General features: G+C 39.7%; 1 protein-coding gene across 1 annotated transcript; it reads left to right on the forward strand.

Annotated features, from left to right (window-relative positions):
• The first annotated feature begins 106 nt into the window (after nucleotides 1–106).
• SLC25A32 (solute carrier family 25 member 32) lies at nucleotides 107–19,561 on the forward strand. The gene is made up of 7 exons (XM_032468314.1): nucleotides 107–568; nucleotides 12,955–13,102; nucleotides 14,922–15,007; nucleotides 16,124–16,284; nucleotides 16,649–16,762; nucleotides 17,103–17,248; nucleotides 18,197–19,561. Exons 1-7 carry the CDS (start codon nucleotides 415–417, stop codon nucleotides 18,330–18,332), a joined length of 945 nt encoding a protein of 314 aa, XP_032324205.1. The 5' UTR covers nucleotides 107–414; the 3' UTR covers nucleotides 18,333–19,561.
• Nucleotides 19,562–25,240: the final 5,679 nt, after the last annotated feature.

Below are 25,240 nucleotides of genomic sequence, written 5' to 3' on the forward strand. Positions count from 1 at the left end.
GCTTCTTGGAGACTACTTCCTGTCATGTGACTTCAATGGAGTGGAAACCAGGGGGTTTGTTTGGGCCCTGCGGCGCTCCGTAGTTCTCGGACAAAGGTTGGCCGGGGGCGGTGATTCAGCTGTGCTCTCTTATCCACGCCCTTTCGTCCTTAGCCAGCCGTGGAGGTGGGCGAGGGGAGGCGAGGCGGGCCGGACGGGGCGGGACCTTGGAGGTGGGGCCCGGCACCCTTCGCGTTCTCTGCTGGCGGGGCTTGCACCGCACCTTTCACATCTTGTCTGCACCAGGGTCTAGCCTTCGTTCCCGTGGCCCCCGCAGCTGAGTCCACGCGTGAGTCCCGGAAGTGGGCGACCGTCGCCACGGTGGCGGCAACTGCATCTCGTCCCACCTCCGCGGCATCAGCCGGCCCTGAGCTTATGACGGGCCAGGGCCAGCCGGCGTCCGGGTCGTCGGCGTGGACCACGATGTTCCGCCACGTCCGGTACGAGAATCTGGTGGCGGGCGTGAGCGGCGGGGTCCTTTCCAACCTCGCGCTGCACCCGCTCGACCTCGTAAAGATCCGCTTCGCCGGTAAGAAACCATTCAGATCCCTGGGCTTCTCGTAGTTGTCCCCCAGAACTGAGTGATACAAACGTACAAGGAGGCCTTGGTTTTCTCTGCCTCTTCCATACTGTAGGCGAGGCGAGGGTTGAGGAAGATGCTGTCTGTCCGGGCTCACCTGGGGCCAGATTTGAGGAAGGCAAGTCTGGTGAAGGGGTCTGGCCGCCGTTGTCCTCTTTCCCCAATACTAAGAGTCAGGGAACAAGGGTGAAAAATCTGAGAAAAATCCTCATTGGTGTAGAATGTGGGACTCAAAGCTTGGGTTATACAATAAGAAGGGGGTCATCACGTTTTAAGGTTTAACCCTAACACGTGCAAATCATTCAGCCCTGGAGGTACAGGTATCCCCCGCTTTTCGAAAGTTCGCTTTACACCACTTCGCTTTTACGAAAGACATATCAGTACCTGTTCTCCGCTAACCCCCAAATCCGAAAGAAATCCGAAGAGGGTTTTCGCTATTACGGAAAAAAAGGCGAAAATAGCTTCAGCATTTGTTTTGCAGCAAGCCCTTGTAGAGGCAGCATGTACCACCAGCAGCGAGAGTGGCAACACCAGCTCCTTTCCTGGGAACTACACTCAGCATCTCAGCATCAAGCCGCCATAGCTTTGAACTGTGTCTGTGAGCATCTGTGCTTTATCTGGATTTATTTTGTGCATCCGTTAGCAAGGTGCGTGCTAAGGTAATTGCTTCTTCGCTTTATGCAGTTTTGGCTTACTAAAGCTTTCATGCTTTACTTTCGGATAGCGGTGGAAACCTGTACTTTGAAATCTTAGGGTAGGTTGCCACTTGTTTGGCCTTAGGGCTGAGAGGAAAATACAAGTGCTTGGAGTAGGGCATAATCCTCGGCAGACGGTTAGGAATGAGGTTGGGATGGAATTCTTTTGAAAATTTGCTTTTGGCATTTACAGTGTGGTACAAAGTCCTGTGAAGGAATAGGTAGCTGGAATCCAAACACTATTGTTTTTTTTAATTTAGCTTTATTGAATTAAGTGCGTTGAGTTATGTGAATTAAGTGTATTGAAATTAATAAAGTACTTTAGAAGTTAAACTCTATGTTAAATTCTGGATAAGATAGCTTCAAAGGTCTTTAGTAGCTTAATTTGGAAACTTTTCTTGGATTTCAGTTCTCTTATTTCTACAAGTTCTGCCTTGACAATTAGATCTGCAGAAGTGGCTTATCTTAAGTTAGATTATTCTATTTACCTAGGATACATTCTTTTAACATTTGTCGGCTGCTGTGTGGGATTCAGTAGCACCTGAATGAAGTTTTTGCCCTGAGGGAATTTAATAGTTTAATTGTAGGCTTGAGACTTAGTCAAATTAAGAGTATTGTAGACAACATTAAAATTAAGGACCAAATGGAATAAATCCAAATAGCAAAATGTGAGTAGAAGTAGACTGTTAAGAAAATAATAGATTGGTGATGGCCATATATATCTGTATGTGTAAAATTTCATTACATCTTGAGATTCTCCAAAGAAGGTCTAAAATTTTGACAGGTCGAGAGGAGGCAAGAAACCATCGAAAATCAGTGAGCATTGTGGAGTGTTCTCCCTAGAAGAAAACCCACAAAGGCATATAATTTCCATGGAGTTTATAAGTGCATGCACAAATAATTATGACAACGAAGAACATTCATTGAGCGTTTATTAGGCACAAGGCAGTGAACTGAGAACTTAACTTACATTATATCATTTACTGCTCTGAACAACCCTGTGAATTTATTTTCCCCGTTATATAGGTGAGGTTAATCGAAGTTGACTAACTTGCCCAAGTTACAAGTTTTTAAAGATAGATCTGGGATTTGAATCCAGGCAGTCTAACTGAAGTACCCTCTGGCACTTAACCACTCACCCCAGTACCTTGAGAAATTCCTGTGTACTGTGGCTTGAATGTGAAAAGAATTTTGGGCTGCAGGTGCAGGCCTGTATGACTTGGTACTTCTCTTCTGCAGCATTTTATGTAGGAGCAGAAGAGGTGACAGTTGAAATGATCAGTGAGGAATAGTGTGGTTGGTCCAGTGAGTTTGACTGTGCCTGAGGAGAAGGAATTCTTTGGACCTGAGAATATTGGTAATATTGATGAAACAGAGAGACTATTGGGAGACCAGTAGGGCTGAAGTGATGGATAAGGTGACCGACATAGGATAAGAGGACAAAATTAAAGATCTAGTAGTTGAAGGCAGGACTTGGTAATACCAAAGCCCACAGTGTGGCTGGGAAATGGTGGTGGAAGAGAAGAAAATTTAGGAAGATGAATAACTGAAATCAAAATAGTCAATCGACCACCAACATTAATGCTGTAGTTTCTTTTTTTCAACTTTTTTTTATCGAGTTATAGTCATTTTACAATGTTGTGTCAAATTCCAGTGTAGAGCACAATTTTTAAGTTATACACTAACATATTCATTGTCATGTTTTTTTTTTTCGCTGTGAGCTACCACACTAATGCTGTAGTTTTATGCTTTTATAAAATTAAACCCTTTTAATAAAATTATAATAACCTAGTGATGGAGGTATTAGTCTTGACCATTAAGCCAAACCTGGAATATTTCAATGAGTTCAGGTGCAAATTGGAACTCAGAGGTGTCCAAAGTAGTAGAAGGATTAGAAATCATTTAATGTAAGAAATGACTGGAGGAACTAGTTTACCTTAGTGGGTGGGAAGCACTTATGGTATTTAAAGAACTGCAGTAGTGAGAAAGGGAGCTGCCTCGTTGCGGGTGATCTGAAGGGCAGACAGACTGAGGGATTGTGGAAATTACAGGGAGGCAGATTTTGGCCTGGCAAAGTGGTGGCACTCAGAAATGAAACTGGCAATGACTGGCAGGGGTTCAACAGTTGGATGACATAGAAGATACTCTTGTATTGGGTGGAACCATCAAGTGAGGTGATCATTGAGGCCCCTTCTAACTTAAAGGCAGCATTTTAAATCATCGAAAATGATGAGAGGGAGGCCCAGCAAAGAAGAATGTGAATTGGGTGTAAAAATAGTAATTTTCTAAAATAACCTGAAATCCTAATAATCTGTAAGTTAATCAAGGAACCAAAAGGTAGAGCCCAGTGACAAGAATTGCACTGTCAAATTTTGTATGTATATGGTATTGCAAGACCCAGTAGCATAAATAAACTGATACTAAGTGCATGCTATGTGCTAGGCATGCTTTTAAGAGCTTTATCTGTATTAACTCACTTAATTCTGTGTAATTTTTAGAGGTAGGTTCTGTTGTTCTTCCCATTTTGTGGATGAGAAAACTCAGGCACAGAAAAATCTAGTAACTTACTCAGGGTCACACAGTAAATGTTGGAATAAGGAATTCAAACCCAGGAAGTCTGATTCCATTGCATATGCTGTTAGTTTGAAACCATAATTGGGTAGTTTGGTACAGCTAAAGGGTAAAATGTTAGAGGTTGAAATGAAATGAAAATGATTCCAGAAAATTAAGCTTACAGACTGACACCTCTTTTATACTGTGTAAAAATGGAAGCCAGATCTGGATATTAGGAATGAGATCAGGGCTAGAGATGTAAAAACCATAGCACAGCGATGGAAACTGAAGCTACTCAGTGACTGAGAGAACTACCCTTGTTGAGTGGAAAGACTGCCTAAAGATCAGCATTTAAAGGATGGGCAGAAGAGAAGGAGGCTGCAAAGGAAATTTAGTGGCCAAAGAAGTAAGAGGAAAATCAAGAGACTGGAGTGAAACTAGCCCAAAGACGTGTGTTTTAGGAGGTGAATAAGTGAGGTGCTGCTCATGGGTTAGAAGAGGGGAATCTCAGAGTGCGCGTGGAGGGCTTTAACTAAAGCACCTGCAGGAACAGGTGGAGGCCCAAACCAGCTTGCAGTGGATTGGGAAGCAGTGGGGGTAAGAAAGCCCCTGCTGAGATTGTAGTTAACTCTTCCAGAAGCTTAACTGACAGGGAGGCACAGGGATCAGAGAGAGACACTCAGGAGACACTTGAGTGTTTATATTTTGATGGAAAAGAAGTAAAGGCAAGGAAGAGATAGGAGATGGAGACAGAAGGATAATGAGAGAGGTTTCCAAGCAGTTCTGAGAGAACAGAATCTAGAGCTGTCTCTCTCAAACTTTTTTGACCACAACCCTCAGTAGAAAATAAATTTTATCTTTGCCATCTGGTGCAAGCATGCACCTACACATATTACTGAAACAAGTTTCTTACAGCAATGCTTAGCCTTACTACCTGTGATGTCATTTATGTTTTCTTCTATTCCAATCTGTTGTTGGGTTTTTTGTTTTTTTTTTTTAATGATGTGTTGAGTCAATTTCTTGAGCCATCTGCAGGTTTAGAAATGCTGGCATAGAGTACAGGTAGAGGGGACTGGTTTTATAAAGAAGGACGAACTCTTCAGTGTGACATGGGACAGGAGGGGTAAACTAATACCAAACCAATTAAACAGGTTGTAATAGGGTAGTAATGTTAATTTTGTAAAGTCTTTGTTGTCTTTCCTCAAAAATGAAATAAAAATTAGTGCCTCTGTCTCGGCTCCCTCATGCACACCAAACTTTTCTATCTTCCAGTTGTGTCTGTTGGCATCTTTTAGTTGTCATAGGCCATTGTAACAGTTATGCAGGGGATACTTAGATACACATACTAATTCTTTGGTGGCAAGTATTTTCAAGATAATTTTAAGGCCATTTAGGTCAAAAATATCACTGTGTTTTGTTCATACAGCAATTTTAATTTGACATTAGGGAGGCCCTAGTTCAGATTCTCTCTTTTTTAAAAAATTTTATTTTATTGAGTTATAGTCAATTTACAATGTTTTGTCAATTTACAGTGTAGAACACAATTTTTCAGTCATACATGAACACACATATATTCATTGACAAATTCTTTTTCACCATGAGCTACCACAAGATCTTGTATATATTTCCCTGTGCTGTATAGTATAAACTTGTTTATCTATTCTGTATATACCTGTCAGTATCTACAAATTTTGAACTCCCAGCCTGTCCCTTCCCACCCTCCTCCCCCCTGGCAACCACAAGATTGTATTTTATATCTATGAGTCTGTTTCTGTTTTACATTTAAGTTGTCTTTTTTTTTTTTTTTTTTTTTTAGATTCCACATATGAGCAACATCATATGACATTTTTCTTTCTCTTTCTGGCTTACTTCACTTAGAATGACATTTCCCAGGGACATCCATGTTGCTGCAAATGGCATTATGTTGTCATTTTTAATGGCTGGATAGTATTCCATTGTATAAATATACCACAACTTCTTTATCCAGGCATCTGTTTTTTGTTTTTTTAATTTTTTTTAACATTTTTTATTGATTTATAATCATCTTACAATGTGTCAAATTCCAGTGTTCAGCACAATTTTTCAGTCATTCATGGACATATACACACTCATTGGCACATTTTTTTCTCTGTGAGTTATCGTAACATTTTGTGTATATTTCCCTGTGCTATACAGTGTAATCTTGTTTATCTATTCTACAATTTTGAAATCCCAGTCTATCCCTTCCCACCCTCCACCCCCCTGGTAACCACAAGTCTGTGTTCTCTGTCTGTGAGTCTATTTCTGTCCTGTATTTACGCTTTGTTTTTGTTTGTTTGTTTCTTTTTGTTTTTGTTTTTTAGATTCCACATATGAGCGGTCTCATATGGTATTTTTCTTTCTCTTTCTGGCTTACTTCACTTAGAATGACATTCTCCAGGAGCATCCATGTTGCTGCAAATGGCATTATGTTGTCGGTTTTTATGGCTGAGTAGTATTCCATTGTATAAATATACCACATCTTCTTTATCCAGTCACCTGTTGATGGACATTTAGGCTGTTTCCATGTCTTCTCTTCATCTCACTAACTTTGCAGTGGTCTCTTAACTTGTTTTCTTGCTTCCAGGTTTTTCACCTGAACATTCATTCTCCTTGGGCTGCCAGGGTATCCTTTATAAACACGTATTTGATTATCTTAGGCACACTTAGGCCTAAGTTTGAGAAATCGGAATTTTGAGGTCAGAGTCAAATTCTCATTTGTGATTTTTCAAGAACCTTTGCAATTAGGTCTGTCTTAGTCTGCTAGGGCTACCATAACAAAATACCAAAGACAGCATGGCTTGAACAACAGAAGTTGATTTTCTCACAGTTCTGGGGGTGGAAGTCCAAAGGACCAGCAGGGTTGGTTTCTAGGAGAGGCCTTCCTCCTTGCTTACAGATGACTGCCTTCTCAGAAGTGTCCTCACATGGCCTTCTTCTGCATGTGCTCTCCTGGTTTGTCTTCCTTCCTGTTTATAATAGGATGCCAGTCCTATTGAATTAGAGCTCCACCTTTATGACCCCATTTAATTGTAATTACCTCCTTAAAGGTCCTGTCTCTAAATACAGTCACATTGGGGGTTAGGGCTTCAGCCTATGCATTTGGGCAGGGTTGGGGGATGGGGCAAAATTCAGTCCATTACAAGCCCTTGCCCCTTATAGGCTAATATCTTACCATCCCTTCCCTCTACCAGCCATACACTTCAGCTCTACCACATCCCCAGTGTTCTCCCAAACACTGCCAGGTGCTGTGGTGCTTCATGTATTTGCAGCAGCTGTTCCATTTGTCCAGAGATAAACCATTCTCTCATCTTTCTGAAGACAAGCTTCTGATCAATCTTCAAGGCTCCACCCTAGTGTCTCCTCTCTTTCTCTGTCACCTGACCACACCTCCCAGTTCCTCCTTTACCAGCGGTGGTCGTGTTTCCTCTGTATTCCCACAGCACTTCGTACATTTCCCACATTGCTCATAACTTTGTAATGAGATTGCTGTCCTTTTTGCTTTGAAGATTGTATCTTCCTCAAGTTCAGGGTATGTTTCCTACTGATATTTATATTTCTACTTTGCCTGGCAATGATAAGGAGTCAATATATCATTTATTTATTTGTTTATTTTACAAAATACTTACCTGTGAGCAAATGAATATTTTTCAAAATTAAAGACTTGATCCAAACTATATGATAAAGCAGGTAAGATCATAGTATTGAGGAAATACAAGGTATGGAATGTTGTTGCCTATTTCTGAGACACTTAATACTCCTGGGATAAAGTGACTTCTCAAAACAATTGAAAAATCAATGGTTCATACGTATGCAGAGCAAAGGTGGTGTTTTATGATTTGTTCTGATTTTTAACTTGAAGAGAGAACTTGTGTTGTGAACTTATTATTGGAAGAAAAATTTACCTAGAAGAAATTTATGCAGGTGAATGAGAGACACAAAATCCAAGGAAAGCATCAGAAAGATTACAAAGTACAGGGCAAAACGTTTCTTGAGAGCCACTCTGCTACTTGCTTTTGATAAGAGAGGTTGCTAAAGCTCAGAAAGAAAAGACCAAATAGTTATTTAGGGAAGTTAGTTACCAAACCCAGGTCTTCTAACAAAGAAAGCCTCGTGCACTTTAATCTCATTTTGTGGTGTAACATTGTCAGGTTAATGATGAAAGAAATTGACTTTTCCCCCTTTGCCAGGCATTAGTAAACAAGTCAGTTGTTCTTTGCCAGGCACCGGTATGCACAGTAAGGTGGTGCCAAGGGGACAGTGAGCTGGGCGTGCCTGTGTATGTAAATTTGTATAAACTTTCTGGAGGGCAGTTTCAGTATGTATTTGTAACCTTAAATTTATACCCTTTGACCCCATCTAATTCCCCTTCTAAAGATATAATTTCTACAAATTGTTGAACAGAATAACTTTAAAGACCTTTTAATAATAGCAAAAGAAAAAGAAAAAACAATTCACATGTCAACTAGAGGAATAGTACAAATGATGGGATTTCTCTGAGAGGCAAAACCATCTTATTCAAAGTTTTTGGTAATTTTTTTTGAATCTTGGAAATCTTATTTTATAATATATCAATTTTATTTAAAAATCTAGATTATAAATTTGGCATTCTCTTTCAGTTCATTTCCCTGTGGAATACAGAAGGCATATTCAAAATAGGATAGTTCTGGGGCACGGGGTTGCTTAAAAGGACTGTATACAAAGATGTGAGCAGATTATAGGAAAACCACAAGGAATAATGTATTCTGGAGCTAGAAACAGTTTGTGCTGTTGAACCTGAAGGGCGAAAGGACAAGGGGAAACAGTCACTGAGAGAGAGCCACCTTGAAAGGAGCTGTGACCTTCCTAAAGGCATGCAGCCTGCCCAAGGCAACCCTTGGAAGAATAAATACCTGCATCTGCTCTCTTCCATCCCTCTGATCTGCCAGGGCTCCCCACTAGCGCAACTCAGCTAGAAGCTGGAAGGCAAGATCAGGCTTCTGGGGCAGAACATGGTAGAGAGGGGTGGACACTAGACCTGGAAAGGACACTAGACCTGGAAACAATATTCAGGCTATATTAATTGAACACATATAAATTGAGAGCCTCCAATGTACAAGGCACTGTGACAGGAGTAGACATGCTGCAATGAAGAAGTAGTAGTCTTTGCCCTCACAGAGCATCTTTCCTACTGGGAAGCCAGGATAATTGAACAAGGATCTGCTAATTGCAGTGAAGAATGTTTTATTATGGTAGGGGAAGTATGGTATGCCAAGGGAGCAGAGAAACTTGACCTCATCTAGAAGATAGGAAAGGATCCCCAAAGGAAATGATTATTAAACTGAGACCCGAAAAAAGAATCAAAGTTAGCTGTGTGAAGGAATAGGTAAGGGGAGTGTTCATAGCAGACAGCATAGCCTCTGCCAAAGTTCTAAGGTCAGAGACTAGGTAAGAACTGAAAATTGTATAACATTCTAGCAATTTTTATCAAATATTCTGAAGTGTAGACTTCAGTGAGCCAGGCACTATGCAGTAAGTTCCATAAGGCAGCATCATAGAATTCGGGGAGAGAAAGAGGAGACTGGGGCTCATGGCAGAAGAGAGTGCTGAAGGCTCTCATGTACTATGTTAAGGAATATGGTCTTTCTTTATGGTTTAGGGTATAGAATTGTTCTAAGTAGATGAATGACTTGTTGAAATGCCTGTTTCTAGAAAGGTTACTCAGCCTCTAGTGCAGTTAACAGAGGCAGGGCAGCAGAACTAGAGATAAGAAGGCTAATTTAAATTCCCGTCACTAGTTGAGAAGTGTTGGTGTCCTGAAGGAAGGTGATGGCACTGTGAACTGAGAGATGTGGATGGATCCAGAGAGACTTGTGATACAGAATCAATAGGACTTCTTAACCTTGTTAAGAGGTTATGAAGGGAGGAGTGTTCATGGATGGTCCCCAAGTTTCCGACTTGAGCATCTGTGTAGATGGGAGTGTTGTTTATTGAGCCATACCAAACAGTAGAGTAAGAGCAGCTTCAAAAGGGTTGGAGAAAACTAGTTCAGTTTTGGATATGTTCAAGCTGCAACTTTTGTTCCTTGTATTTATCTATGTAGATCTGAAGATCAGCAAAAAGATCTGGTCTAGAGATAAGAGAACTGGCATTTACGTCCACAAGAAAGGGGGGAAATAACCACAATAGGGTAGTCATCTCTGAGTGGTGGCATTGACAGTGATTTTTATTTTTTATGCCTTTTTATGTTTTGTAAATTTTCTACAGCATACATGTTTTGCTTTTTAAAAAGCCATTTTTAATGATTGTATGCTAGTTTAATATTTATTACATGGAAAAGGTTTTTTTGGAAAAGGTTTTAAAAGTACTGTATTTCAGTTGCAGATATAAAGCATCTGAAAATGTTCTTGAATGAAGGATGACAGAGAAAAAAATTTCTTTAATTTTCCCTTGGGCTGCTTTGTTTTATTTTATTACAAAAGGTCAATGGCATCTTTGTTTACTTTTTATATCATCTGATTTGTATTGTTGAATTGTCTCTATCATTGTCCCCCTACAACTGTTCACAGCCAGTCTTGTCTTGTTCCCTGCAGATGGCTACTATCAACCTTATGAGTGTTCCCATCTGTTCCTTTTACAGCCATACCTAAACACATGTAAAAGTACATGTGTATAGTTGACAAGGGTGGTTTTTAAGTAAGCTAATTATTTTAACATAATCAGGTATCTTGCTACCTGTCTCAATCTTTCTAAATACTTAGAGTAGTCCACAGTATAGATGTCTCATCATTTATTTAAATATTTTCCTATTGGTGGATATTGAAATTTCTTACTTTCACTTTTGCTGTCACACAGGATGCTACAGTGAACATCCTTCTATGTGTATCTTTGTAGATTTGGGCTAGTAATTCCATAGGATATATTTTTAGAAATGGAACTGCTAGGTCAAAGAATAATTGCATTTAAATTTTTATTGGATACTCTTACTAAACAGCTCTCAAAAAGGACATGAAAGTGCCTGTTTCCCTGCACCCTCACCAACAGTGGGCATTAACAAATCTTAAAATTGTTTTCAGTCTGGAAGCCAAAAAAAAAAAAGCTTTTTTAATCTAATTTGTGTTTTATTGGTTAGGTTGAAAACCTTTTCAATGCTTCTTTTTTTGGTCTACGGCCATACCACCCTGAATGCTCCCGATCTTGTCAATGCTTCTTTTTTTATTCATGTATTCATGTATACTAAATATACAATATTATACATTACAGAGGTACAGTCTAGTGATTTACAATTTTTAGAGGTTTATACTTAAAATATCTGCTATTTTCCCCATGTTGTATAATATATCCTTGTAGCTTGTTTTATACCTGATAGTTCGTACCTCTTAATCCCCTACTCCTATGGTGCTCCTCCCCCCTTCCCTCGCCTCACTGGTAACCACTAGTTTGTTCTCTATATCTTTGAGTCTATGTCTTACTACATTCACTAGTTCGTTGTATTTTTTAGATTCCACATATAAGTGATATCATACAGTATTTGTCTTATTTCACTTAGCATTATACCTTCCAGGTCCATCCATGTTGCTGCAAATGGGAAAATTTCATTCCTTTTGTATATATCATGTCATCTTTATCCTTTCCTCTGTTGATGGACCCTCCAGAGGATGAGCCGTGCCCGCTGTGAACCCACTGAGAATGAGGCCTCTGTGGCCAGGCCCCGCCCCTCCCTTTGGGTGCACATTAACAATGGGGCTAAGAAGCCCAGGCTCCGTCCTGCGCACATCCTTGATTGTGGCCAGGACCACACTCCAGTCCCTTTGGGCTGTCTCTGCACAGCCAACCACAGTCCTTGCCCTGGGTTTGTCTGCTGAAGCCCACATTTCAGCACCCAGCCCCCACGCATGGATTGTTTGCTTTTGGATGTTGACTTGTAGTAGCTGTTCATATATGTTGGATAGTAACCCCCTATAGGTTATATCATTTGCAAATATTGTCTCCCATTCAGTAAGTTGTCTCTCTGTTTTGTCAATGGTTTCCTCTGCTGTGCAGAAGCTTTTAAGTTTCATTAGGTCCCACGTGTTTATTTTGCTTTTATTTCCTTTGTTTTAGGAGATAGATTCAAAAAATTTTGCTACTATTTATGTCAGAGTGTTCTGCCTATGTTTTCCTTTTGGAGTTTTATGATATCTGGTCTTACATTTAGGCCTTTAATCCATTTTGGGTTTATTTTTGTATCTGGTGTTAGAGAATGTTCTGATTTCATTCTTTTACACATAGCTCTCCAGTTTTCCCAGCACAGTTGTTGAAGAGACTGTCTTTTCTCCATTGTACGTTCTTGCCTCCTTTGTCGCAGATTAATCGACCATAAGTGGGTGGGCTTATTTCTGGGCTCTCTGTTCTGTTCCATTGGACTATGTGTAATTTCCTGTGAATTGACATTTATGTAACTTTCCCATAATGTTTTTTAGGGATTGTCATTTTCTTATGGGTTTGTGAATACTTTTTGTGTATTAGATATATTAGCTCTATACTACAAATTTTTTTTCAATCTCTTGTTTGTGGAGGAGTCTTTCATGAAATAGAAGTTACTTAAAATAAGTATTATCTTTTAAGCTTCAAAACAGACTTGAATTCTCCTTGTTTAAGAGACACAAAATGTATATAGTATCACTTATTTTTGCCTTACTCTGCCATGTTTTAATAAATTTAGAACCTGTGAGAGTAACAGAACAGTGGATGGGAAGGATACTTTTTCTACTTTCTATTCTGATTTAGGGGTTGGGGGGTGTTGGGGGGCATGTTGGCAAGAGAATTTCCAGAAAAAAGTTTATCCCATTCTCTACATTTTCTTCCTTGTCACTTCTCACATCTTGTCCCAAGATTTTACAAGGGCATACTAAGCACTTAAAACTTGGATAAATTCATGAATGTATTAACTAAAAAATATTACGTCCTGGAAAATAATTTTATCTACAAAAAAGGATTTTTTCTTCTGAATTTACCTCCTTTATATGACTGTGTGATACCTATTTTATATGTAATTCAGAGCTCGAATTTTGCTCCCATGTAACTCTGTGTATCCTTTACCGCAGTGAGTGACTGGATTGGAACTGAGACCGAAATACAAAGGAATTTTGCATTGCTTGACTACCATTTGGAAACTTGATGGACTACGGGGACTTTACCAAGGAGTAACCCCAAATGTGTGGGGAGCAGGTTTATCCTGGGGACTCTACTTTTTCTTGTGAGTAGATCTGGGAGATTTTACAGTAGTAAATAAAAAGGAATTTTTATTTTCAATGATTTTTTAAAACTCAGTTGATGAAGCAAGATGAATCATTTACTCAGTTTTCTCTGAATTAGAAGGGTTTCAGAAAGAGCAAAGTGGCTTATTAGTCTCATTCTCTGTAAGCTATTTTCAGAGGCATTTGGTCTGGAAAAAAGTTCTTAATAGGAAGAAGGTGAAAGGGTGAGATGGAAAAACAGTCTTCCAGAAGCTACTTCTCGGATGAGCTGAATTCATCTCACAGAAATACATTTGATTCATAATGAAGTTGGAAAAGCAAAAGAGGACAGACCTTGGAGTCCTCATAAGAACACGCACCCTGGGAGCTCCCTAGCGGGAACGGAAAGCCAAAGCCAGCGCGTGGCTGAGAGAGTCTGAAGCATGTTCCTTTCTTACCTCGTGTCTGACCTGCTCCTTCACCTTCCTAGCTGGTTCATTTCCTTACTCCTTCACCTGTCAGGTGTCCTCACCATCTGCAATAACTACTATTGCATACTTGCTGAAGCCACAGAAAGCACCTATGGCAGCCACATTCAAGTCACTGAGTGTCTGGGAGCCTGGAAACAAAGCATCGCCGCACAGCAGTGGAGGAGCGTGTGCTGTCCTGGGCTTGCCTCTGAGATTTCAAACTGAACCTGTGAATGGGGAGACTTTGTTTTTGAAACGTGGCATTTTGAGGAAAACATCAATACCTGGTGTCCTATATTTTACTTGATTGCTTATAATTTTATGCCAGTGTCCAGACCAATCTTAAAATATTAAGTGAAAGCAAAATAAAAATCAGCCTCAGTATTTAAGTATTTTTCCTACTTTCAGTTTTAAGACATACTTAGATGAAACTGCATGTATAAAATTTAATAGTTTCAGAATTGTGTGGATTCTTTAAAGAGAGTTTCTAAGGGCAAGCCATATAGGTTTATGTCTTGAAGTTATAATAAAACAGTGCACTTGTTTTATGTTAGAATAGATTAGTAACATTTGGAAAGATTTGTTTAGTTTAAGTCTTCTTCTCAGAGGAAAGTGGAAATTAAGAGTTATAGAAAATAGGCTGATTTAACTCCCTCATTCGGAAACATTTTATGCCTCTCTATTTTCTGCCAAGTATGCCAAGTAAAGTGTAAATGTCAGTGTGCCACTCACGTGTGGCTCACTCAATTTGCCCTGTGTTCCCATCCACCCCTGTGACTTCTGCTCACTCTCACATTTCCCTGTTGAAACTGCGCCTGTCTCTCCACTCCCAGCTCAACGCTGTCTCCTGCACAAAGCCCTCTGTGATCTCTGGAATAGCTCCTGAATCTCTTATGGTACTGTGTGTTGTCTTTTGTTATATGTTGTGCACCGCTGTGATCCTTGTTAATCTGTTAGGAAGGATCCATGGAATATTTTACTATCAGAATCGCCACCCGCAGTACGTGAACACAGGTGCTCAGCCCGTGTTCGTTGGCTGCCCCTTTTTTGTTCCTGCCTTGTCTGCTCAGTTGCTGCACCTTCCCTAGAGCCTCCCCCTTCCAGTTGTTCTGTCTGCTGTTTTCATTAATGGTTGAGCATGTGATTTTACATATGTATTGCCAGCCTTATACATTTGTGGGGAGCGGTGGTATATTCTTGCAGTAATAATTTCCAGCAAATCCATTATTTGAAAAAGGTCTCATTTTGTAGTTGCATTATACATTGACTTCTACTTTTGGGATATTGTTGTTGTTACTTTAAAGCAGACTTTACTACTTTATGACACATGTTCAAAAATTACTCAGCTGCTCGTGTTTAATTCTTTTAGTTACAATGCCATCAAATCATATAAGACAGAAGGAAGAGCTGAACGGTTAGAGGCCACAGAATACCTCATCTCCGCTGCTGAAGCTGGTAAGGCAGTGTGAAACGTCAAACATCAACTTCCAACTGGATTTTCCCTTTTTTAAAATTTTATTTGCCTTTTTTCTGTGAATACCAGAATTTAAATATGCTCATCTGACTATATTAATCAGTTATCACATGAAATTTCTTAGAAAGCAGATATTCTGATGGATTATTTTGGATTTCAAGAGTTTTACTTATCACAAAGGGTGTAACATTTAGAAAAGTTATGACTTGCTAATTTTAAGATGATACAGTGTAGTATTTCTTCAATTAAAGTATGATTTCCATTTTCGAATTAAGCAATTTAGTAGCCTTGTGTAATTGCCTATGTATGTATAATATTCAGAAGAAAAAAAAAAAAGTAGGGCTCATAAGTCTTCATAGCTCCTACTCTGATACCTTGCTCTGCCTTGGTTTCTAAATGTTTGCTGATTGCTTTTTAAAGCAAGAATTATCTTACTCATTTTTGAATACCCTGCTGCTGGCAGAGACCTGACTCACAGCAGGACCTAATAAATATTTGTTGAATAAAAGGAGTACTTAGGAGACTCGGCAAATGAGAAACTTACTCAGATGGCTTTTTGTTTGTTTTTACAAAAATCACCACTTCCTGTAAAGAATGCAGATACTATTTTTGAGGTGTAGTGGCTACTTTGAATGGATTTGAGGAAGATTGTGATAAAGCTGGGGTGGATATACATGTAGACGCCACAGTTACCGAGGTGCTGGATTCCTGGTCCTTTTCCCCTAATCTTCAACCCCTCTGGGGTTGTACTGGGTCCTCCTAAGTGTCTGTGTCTCCTTATCAGAGCCTGCGTCAGGACTTCTGCACAGCAGGTCACTTTGTGTAGGAACCAGGACACCTTTGCTGTCCTCACACCTCAAAGGGAAGGTGTTCTCACTTTGAGGTCCATCTCCTTTTTAGTTTACTTTTCACTAACCTCAGGGGGAACTTTTTAAGACCACCAAGAAACTGTCACCGTTAACCCTAGATCTGTGCCTCAGTGAACACATCTCACTGTTGGGCACCCCCATTTCTTGTGTGAGTGCACTGTTCTTAACTCATATTGTCAGAAGTGAGAAAGTACCTATATGCTGAGTAATATTTAAATCTGATTTCAGGAGCCATGACCCTCTGCATTACCAACCCATTATGGGTAACAAAAACTCGCCTCATGTTACAGTATGATGGTGTTGTTAACGCCTCCCAGCGGCAGTATAAAGGAATGTTTGATACACTTGTGAAAATATACAAGTATGAAGGTGTGCGTGGATTGTATAAGGTAATGAATTATTCTCAGTATACTTTTAATAGCTGACAGTTGTACTTTGTCTTGGCTCTGTTGTCTTAGTTTTGAATGAACCATAGTCAGTCCTAGAAAGAAGCCAAACTTAAGCAAGAAACAATTTAATGAAAACTGAAATCTGTATTGAAATTATACTTTAAACTCTTATCCTCATTATGGTGAGAGGTATCATTGTGATACACTGGTGGGTGTGGGAAGGACTAAAACATTTGTTGAGTAACCATTTCACTAAGTCACACATTGAGGTCATCCATTCCTTACTCACCTCCCTGGAAGCTCTGGTCCCTTGGGAACTTGCTTGGTTTAGCCTTTTTTTCCCTCTTCAATTGTTCCTTTATAGGGATTTGTTCCTGGACTGTTTGGAACATCGCATGGTGCCCTTCAGTTTATGGCATATGAGCTGTTGAAGTTGAAATACAACCAACATATCAATAGATTACCAGAAGCTCAGCTGGTAAGATGATTCTTGAAAAAAAATGGTATCGTTTACATTTATGGGCATTTAGTAGATGGAAATTTTGTCACATGTACTTTGATAAGTGTGGCTAGGATCATGAGTACTGACTCTGCCACTAATTTATAACAATCTTCTAGGCTAATGACACACAGATGTTAAAAATAGAACATCTTAATTAGCCAGAGCTTGTGTTAAGACAGGAAACGGTATTTTTCGCTTACAGATCCACTTAAGTGTTTGTTTTCATGTGTAATTTTTACTTCTGTGTAGTTTTTACTTCTATATTTTTAGAGAACTCCTCTCTAAAGGAAAACAAATGTTCTGTGTTGTCCTTTAGAGCACAGTGGAGTATATATCAGTTGCAGCACTCTCCAAGATATTTGCTGTGGCAGCAACGTACCCATACCAAGTTGTGAGGGCTCGCCTGCAGGATCAGCACATGTCTTACAGTGGGGTCCTGGATGTGATCACAAAGACGTGGAGGTAAGAGCATGTGGCACAGCAAAATGGCTCTTAGGGGGGACTCTGCACATCTTAAACTGTCCAGTTGACCTTAGTCTTCTAGCAAAGACCACTGTGCGGGGGTGAAAGCATGGAGTTGGCCCGTTTTCCCCATTTACTGCATGGAGAGCCACAAGAACTAACTTCTTCATTTGTAGAATTTGAATATCTAGGTTGACAGAGTTGTTATAAAATTCAGGTGACATCTGTGAAAGTGCTTTGACAAATGAATTAAAATTTAGGTGTTAAAAAATATTTGAATGGCATTGAATACAGGAAGTCATTAAAACCTAGTTTAATACAATTAAGAAGGCTCCACACCGGCTACCGGCACCATAACTTTTGCAAACACTTTGTTTTCCTTGTGTGGAAGAGATGTTTGTTCTTCAGCATGGGAATGTTTGAACTGTTACAGGTAGACAACCCCATGTTTCTTTTTAATTCTAAAAGGTCAGAGCAGAATATTTAAAATTTTAAATTCAGTTCAATTCAGTAAATATTTGAGGACCTCAGTGAAAAGTTTCAAGGCCATATTGAATTCTAGGCATTAAGGAAATAGTTTTATTTTTATTTTATTCCAGTATGTATTTAGTGTTGTCTGGCATTTATGTAAGCGATGAGCTATTTAATGCCTGCATCAGTTAACATTCCTGCCTGTTCACCCATTTACAGGCGTTTGAAAGATGGTTATGATTAAAGCACTTTTCAGTTCAGTTTTGAGGTGTCCTTGCCGTGTCTTCCTCAGTTCACAAAAGGAATATACTAAGCCCTACAAATAGCTCATAAACTACATTACTTCCAGACATTGAAAACATGGACTTTACTCCCAGTGCGATTTGAATGCTGGCTCCATGCCCTGTCAAATTTTTGTGTCTTCAGGCTAGCTCTGTAGGAAATTAAGTATAAATCTATTTTTTTTTCCCTCTAAAGGAAAGAAAGCATCGGTGGATTTTACAAAGGGATTGCCCCCAATCTGATTAGAGTGACTCCAGCCTGCTGTATTACCTTTGTGGTATATGAAAATGTCTCACATTTTTTACTTGGCCTTAGAGAAAAGAAAATGTAAGCTAAAAGAAGATAATTCCAGTACATTTGCCCAAGACAGCAACATGCTTCTTTTGTATTTGAGATATAAAACCTTCAGAAGAATACTCAACAGCAACATGGCTCGTAATCGAACTCGGTTTATAATCATTAGCAGTCACAGAACCGCTGAGTCTTCAGTGTTTTTCTGCTCTTGCCTTCCCCGTACACATGGGACTTGGCTACCTCTGTCTGGAATGGTTGCCAGCAACACAACAGTTGAAACTGACACCAAGCGGAGAGTTTCGCAAATTTTCTCCATTTCACTGTCCAAGTACAATCCGATTGGCAGCGTTTGCTAAGTGGATTAGAAGAATGTGCTTTTTCTGAACTCATTTGCCTGGATTGGCTTTAAAATCAACCTCTGTGCAATAGCAAGAAAATGGCTTCTTAAAGATGTCATTGCTGATTCAAGGATAAATTAAACTTTAAGGATTTGCTGAAAAAGATGTTGCCCAAATCCTGACCATTTTAGAATTTGGAAATTTTGGTGAGAAAAAACTCCATTATAAAAGGCTTTAGTTCATTCAGTTGGCATGAACTAGAGAAATTTGAAAAGTTATGTACTTCTCTTAATTTGAGAAATATCTGATATCGGTTGTTATTCCATCCACTAATTTTTTTCCCCAGAGGCTCTTTTGTAATTTAAAATGTAATCCTGGGTTCCATTATTATTTTTTGGCATGGGTACTTAGTGTCTTTTATATGTATAAAATCTGAACTAGGAGCCAGCCTGTGTCAGCTTTTATTTAGCTTATTTGGCTGTAAATCAACTTACTGGAGTTGCTTAATAGATCACCTTATACAGATACTGGAATGATTGGGATATGTTTGTTGACATACTGTATGGAAATGAGAAGCTTTAGCTTCTTACTCAGATTTCAGATATATGGGTCCAGATCCCAAATAAATGACCAATCACATTGGTTGCTCAAATTCAGGTTTAAATACAAATTAAAAGGCCATTATCAATTTTACATTTATCAGTTATTGTAAATTTCTATGACTATAAAGGCCTGCCCCAAAAGGATGCCAGAATACTAGTATTTTTATTTACCATAAACATCTATGAATGCTTTTTGCACTACCATCTATTTGTTATAAATAAAATATTATAGTTTTCAAAGCCATATTTAAATGGTTCTTTGAAAAGAGGTCTATTTTTTATATTTTGAAAATGGCTTTGTTTTAAAAATAAAGATGAATTAAGTACCTAATTGTATTTAATGTATCTCTTATAACATGCAGAGGAATGCGTGGGTTTTGGGGGGGGGGTAATTATTTATTTATTATAATGGAAGTGCTAGGGATTGAACCCAGGACCTCATGCATGCCAGGCACGCACTCTACCACTGAGCTACATCCTGCCCCAGAGTAATGCGTTTTAAATGTGATGTGTTTTTTTTCCTACTGCTGGATCATACTGTGATTTATATGAAATCCTGATAGTTGTCGCTGTATGGAAAGACAAGCTGCAATTGATATTTGGAGTTTTAGAGGTAGTGCCATTATTTGAATGCCTGTGTACCCCCAAATTAGTAAAGCATAATTCCTGCCCTCAGACTTGCAGAATAGGCATGAAATAACTATAGTTCTAGATTAAGAGCATGCAAGAAGATTTCTACAAGCCCTGTAAGAGTTCTGAGAAGAGGGGAGAGAGAACTCATTCCACTCATTGAGCATGTACAGTGCTCCTTCCTGCTCTGTGCCGTGTATGTTACCAAGCACTGAGGCTGTAGCAGGAAATGAGCCAGACAACATTCCTGCCCTAACGGAATTCTCATTTTAGTATGCCAGAAAAAAATATATAAATATACACAATATAATTTGAGGTATTAAATGCTATAAATAAACTTACAGAGAGGAGAATAGTGTTGCTATGTTAGGTCAGGACATAGGGGTCAGGAAACGTCTCTTTGCAGAGGTAGGATCTGAAACATTGACATAAGTGAGGAAGTGAGCCGCTCTGAGGTATCGCACCTGAGGAATCCTGAGAAGCCAGTGGGGCTCAGTGGGCCCATGCTGGTTCCAAGTGCCAGTTCCAGGTAGACTCCAGGTGTCCTCTGGCTGGATGTCTCTGATGTCCTGCTGACTACGCCAAGCAGTATGTTGATGAAAAATTAATCAGCCAATCTAAGAAAGAAATGGAAATTTTTATTTGAGCCAGATTTGAGGATTGTAATAAGTGTTTTGCTACAGAGGGCTGTACATTAAGTGACATGTTATTGACAGTTTACACAATCTAGATCTAAGCATCATCGTGGCCCCTTCAAGATCAAGAAGGTCTGTTATCTTTTAAAAAGGAGCTGTCTTGTTGATGCTAGGAGATTGTTGCTCTTTATGGCTGAGCAGGAATTCTGCCAATGGGGGAGGTTTGGTCAATGCATAATATACATATTATATATGTATACATCTCATATACAATCCAGAGTAGCGGGTAGAGAGGCGGCCAGAGGACAGAGGAAAATTTATATTTAAATTGTTGTCATAAAATATGAACTTTATTTCCCAGTTTCCCCCTGTTGATCATGAATGTTTTGACAGAAAAAAGATCTCACTGGCTTTAAACAGATCACTTAAACACAAAGAAACTCACAATCTATTACCAAAAGCAGTTCAATATTTTAAGAAAACTTTGCCCTCTTAGAGAACCAAATTCAGGTTTTGTACCACTTTACCTTTAAAATTTATTTTCTTAATTGAGTTTAATCTTAGCCAGTTCTGACCGTGCACAAAACTCTGTTTCTTTTTCACAAACCTTCCACAACTTTATGTATTAATTCAGAAACAGCTAACTCTAGGACAAAGCCACTGCTTTTTAACAAAATACATGCATTTCCATTCCTCTTATGTTCTTTGCTGAAAACGCCCATCCTACTTTCCTTGCATATTGAAACGTTTCCCTTACAATTCTTAACCTTAAAACCTTAACCTCTAGCAAAAACCAAGAAGCAAATACTTGTTAGCTGTCAGGCCAGCATTTCCAGGTTGGCACTTATGAATGTATTTTATAACCTCTAGATACCTACACCTTCTCATAGAATTTCTTTCCTTGACGTGGTACAAGATACATGTCTAATAAACCCAAACACCTTTAGTTTCTCATAAGACTACAAAAGTAGGTAAACTTAGACTTGCCCAGCAATGGTCCAGTATTTTATTTTAGTTGAAATTGAGACAGGAGGGAAAGGGGCAAGGCACAGCCATTCAAGGAATGACAGAAATTAACACCAAAATGGTGAAAGATTGTTCAACTCCCATTAGGCCTTGAGGCTCAATTTGGCAAGAGGTTTGACTTCTAGTAGACCTTGAGTTTCATTAAATGCTCATTGTAACATTAGCGTGGTAAGTGACACTCCAACAGGTACCATGACAGCTTCTAGGCCAACCATAAAAGGTCAAAAAGTGGGCAGTGGCCCAATTCCTGGGAATCCCAGTCCCTTCCCCAAAGTAATTAGAATAATCCTCCCACTTGTTATCATATGAAGCTACAGAGCCCATAAAAACTAACAACCCACACACCTTGTGGCTTCTCTCCCTTCTGAGATGGCCCACATTCTGTCTATGGAGTGTGTATCTACTTTTACTTTAACCTGAGCACCCAACCCCCTCACCTCGTGGCCTTTCTCTTGCCTTCTGAAACAGCCTGCACTCTGTGGAGTGTGTATCTCTCTAAATAAATCTACCTTTACTCACTTGTGGCTCACACTCTTAAATTCTTTCCTGCATGAAGCCAAGGACCTACACTTGGCAGGGCACATCCCAGGGACCAAGACCTGGGAAACGGCCCTCCTCTTGCCCCACATTAATTTTTCCTGCATCAAAATGACCCAGACAGTGAAGGAATTCTCGTAATTTAACTTATCAAGTTACCAAAATCTAGAGAGACTCTGCTTAAAGCAGACATTCCTAAAACACAGTTATTTCTAAAGAGTTTACCCAAAGCACTTATCTCACTTACCTCTCTTTTATTTACTTAAAACTTTCATCATATTGTTATTTTTCTTGCTGACAGATTTTGTAGCAGTAACAATAAGGTCGTATATGAGTTCTAGTAAACCTAGGTACAAATAAAAGTATTATACTTAATATTGATGACTCTGAAGACATGTCTATATTAATCAAGCCAACAAGCTTAAGCTAACCAGATACGAATACTATTTTACATTTCCCAGATCCCATGAACCCGAAGTTCATTCTGGCCAGTTTCTTTCATATTTCTGAGTGTTTATATAAGTGCTTAACTTCCTTTAAGCCAATTAAATAGAGCTCTTCTACAAAATTTTGGCAATGCCACATCTACAACACACATAGGTACAAATACAAACTCAGACCCCATAGTTCCCATTTCAAAATTTCAGCCATGAATCAGGTACAACAATGAGAATCCATCAGTTACAAAAGAAGTTGGATTCAAATTAGGTCTCTGGGAGATGGAACAAATCAAGGTCACCTGTCTAAATGGCTAAACCCTTTCTACTAATATTTATGGAAAAGACACAAGACTTCTATTTGTCCTTGACAAGTTCCAAATTACCTACCTGCTACCCCCTTTCCCAAAATTTGCATTTTAAAAAGATGGCAGAGATAAGGAGCTTTTTTGGGAAAACCAGGTAGAATATTTGCATCACAAAGACATTGGAGGAGAAAGGCAGGTTCTTCCTAGGATGACTGTCTCCTTAAGGCCAGAAAACAGTATTTTTTTCCTCAGTACTTATAAGTCTCTTAAGATAAATAGGGGATGTTTTGTGAGCGATAAAAGGATTGGTGGGTTTCAGATTATTTCTGGCGCCACACCTCTGGTCCTGTAAAGATTAGATTTGTAAAACTAGGTGTTTTCCTCGAAGAATTAGGTGGCCACCTCAGTGAAATCAAAGGACTGACACAGCCATTCACCTATATTAAAATGTTTTACTTTCCTTCATTTAGCTTAAGGGAGAGGCTCCCCCTGCCCCCAGCAAAATTCCTATCAGGCTCCAAATACCAGTCATGGTTAGTTTAGTCAGATCTTTGGCTTCCCATTTTGATAATCCATTTGTGAATATTTTTGAGGGTCTTCCCTGGGTTTTAAGAAATTTTTTAACAGCCATCAGTTCAGTCTTTGATCTGAAAAGGCTCGCCTACTTGCTTTAAGTGGTCCCATTTCTAAAGGTAACCATCTAATACTGTCTTCAGAGTAGAAAGGCAATTCAGAAAATTACTAGAATGAGTACTCAAAGAAAGATAGAGGGGAGTAGTAGTTATAAGTTTTATGTACCTTTTATAGCATTAATCTTTCATTAGCCTCCTACAGAAAATCTTTCAATGAGGCTATTTTGGAATTTTGAAGCCTTTTTGGGCTTCTGCATACCAATTAAAATAGGTACAATAGTTTAAGATGAGAGCTCTCTAACAATTCAGATGTTTCTCCAAAGGATCCATGGAGCTGGCCCTATAAATATTTTCCCCTACTAATCTAATCTTAGAATTCTAAGAGAGAAACACCACTGTTGTTTCCAGTAAACGCAGCAGGCACAGATCCAGAAGACTGCTGGTTTTAACTGCATGCTCAAAGTTTTTTGGAGTGTTGAAAGAACCCCAGCTTGCGTTTCAGGGCCCGATTTCCCTTAGTTCCCAATTGAGTACTTGGCAAGCATATATAAACCCAGCTGGTATTCCCATAGGTGGCTGTTTGCATGGGAGATGATTGGCCTTTGAGGCACAATTTCCCAGTATTAATTTTGTTGCCTAATTCAGATATGAGATATGTTGGGCCAACTAGGCCAACTGATGTCCAAAGACCCCCATTCCTGGGCTCTCAGATGTCTGACATTATTTACTGGGCGTGTTTTCCCCAACAAATTAATAGCCTCAGGTAATGCCTACCTTAACAGAGTCAAACCCCACCACCCTTCACCAACCCTAAACCTCTTACCTCACCTACAACCAATCAGAGACTTGTGCACAAGTCAATCAGGCACTTTGTGACTTGACCTTATGAAACAGCCCAACAACCGGCCCTCGGAGCTCCCAGACACACCTCTCATCTGTGTGGCCCACTGTTGCCTATGACAGAGCACCCTGATAAACTCCTTTCTATTCCCATACTTAAACTCTGGTAAAGTCTTTTAGCAATCCGCGAGTCACCATGTCACCAACCAGTCGCTCCGTTGTGGTCCACAACAAGATGATCTGAACAACTTTCTGAAGACAGTGTGGTGGATTGCACGTGTGCTGCTTCTGAGTCTAGCTCCCCAAGGAGTTAGTTACCCTTAGGTCGGTTTGACTTCCTTTACGTGGCTTGGTTTCTCCCCGTGACGGCCTACAATCATCATGGGTGCTCAGAGCGCTAGGTGATCAGCCTCTGTTGCGCTCCCTGGACGAGCAGTACTTACTTGATGGTCGTGGTGTGTTCCTCTGTGGGACTGATCCTCAGACACTTCTGTGAGGTCCTCAGCTGAGGATGACTTGTACCCGAAAGAGCAATATGTCCCTTTATTCTTCAGAGATGAGAAGTTGTCTTTCATTTCACTAGCAAAAGTTTTGTTCAGACCATATGTCAATTTATTATTTTTTTTCTAATTCAAGCCAAATGTAACAAAAACCCAGCCACCTATGTTTCCCTGGGCCTCTCGCCCAGACCCCCTAGGTCTTGGCCTAGGAAATGCACTCATGCCCCTTAAAACACCAAGTCTTGTGTGAAAACCAGCTTGAATAACATTTTTCAGATCACCACCCAATGAGATCCAGTATCAGGAGAACTCACTGGAACACGTGAGAAATACTGAGAAGCCAGTGGGGTTCAATGGGCCCATGCTGGTACCGAGCGCTGGTTCCAGGTAGACTCCCGCTGTCCTCTGGCTGGTGTCTCTGATGTCCTGCTGACTACACCAAGCATATGTCAACGAAAAA

This window comes from Camelus ferus, chromosome 25, assembly GCF_009834535.1.
Source record: "Camelus ferus isolate YT-003-E chromosome 25, BCGSAC_Cfer_1.0, whole genome shotgun sequence".
Classification (NCBI taxonomy): Eukaryota; Metazoa; Chordata; class Mammalia; order Artiodactyla; family Camelidae; genus Camelus; species Camelus ferus.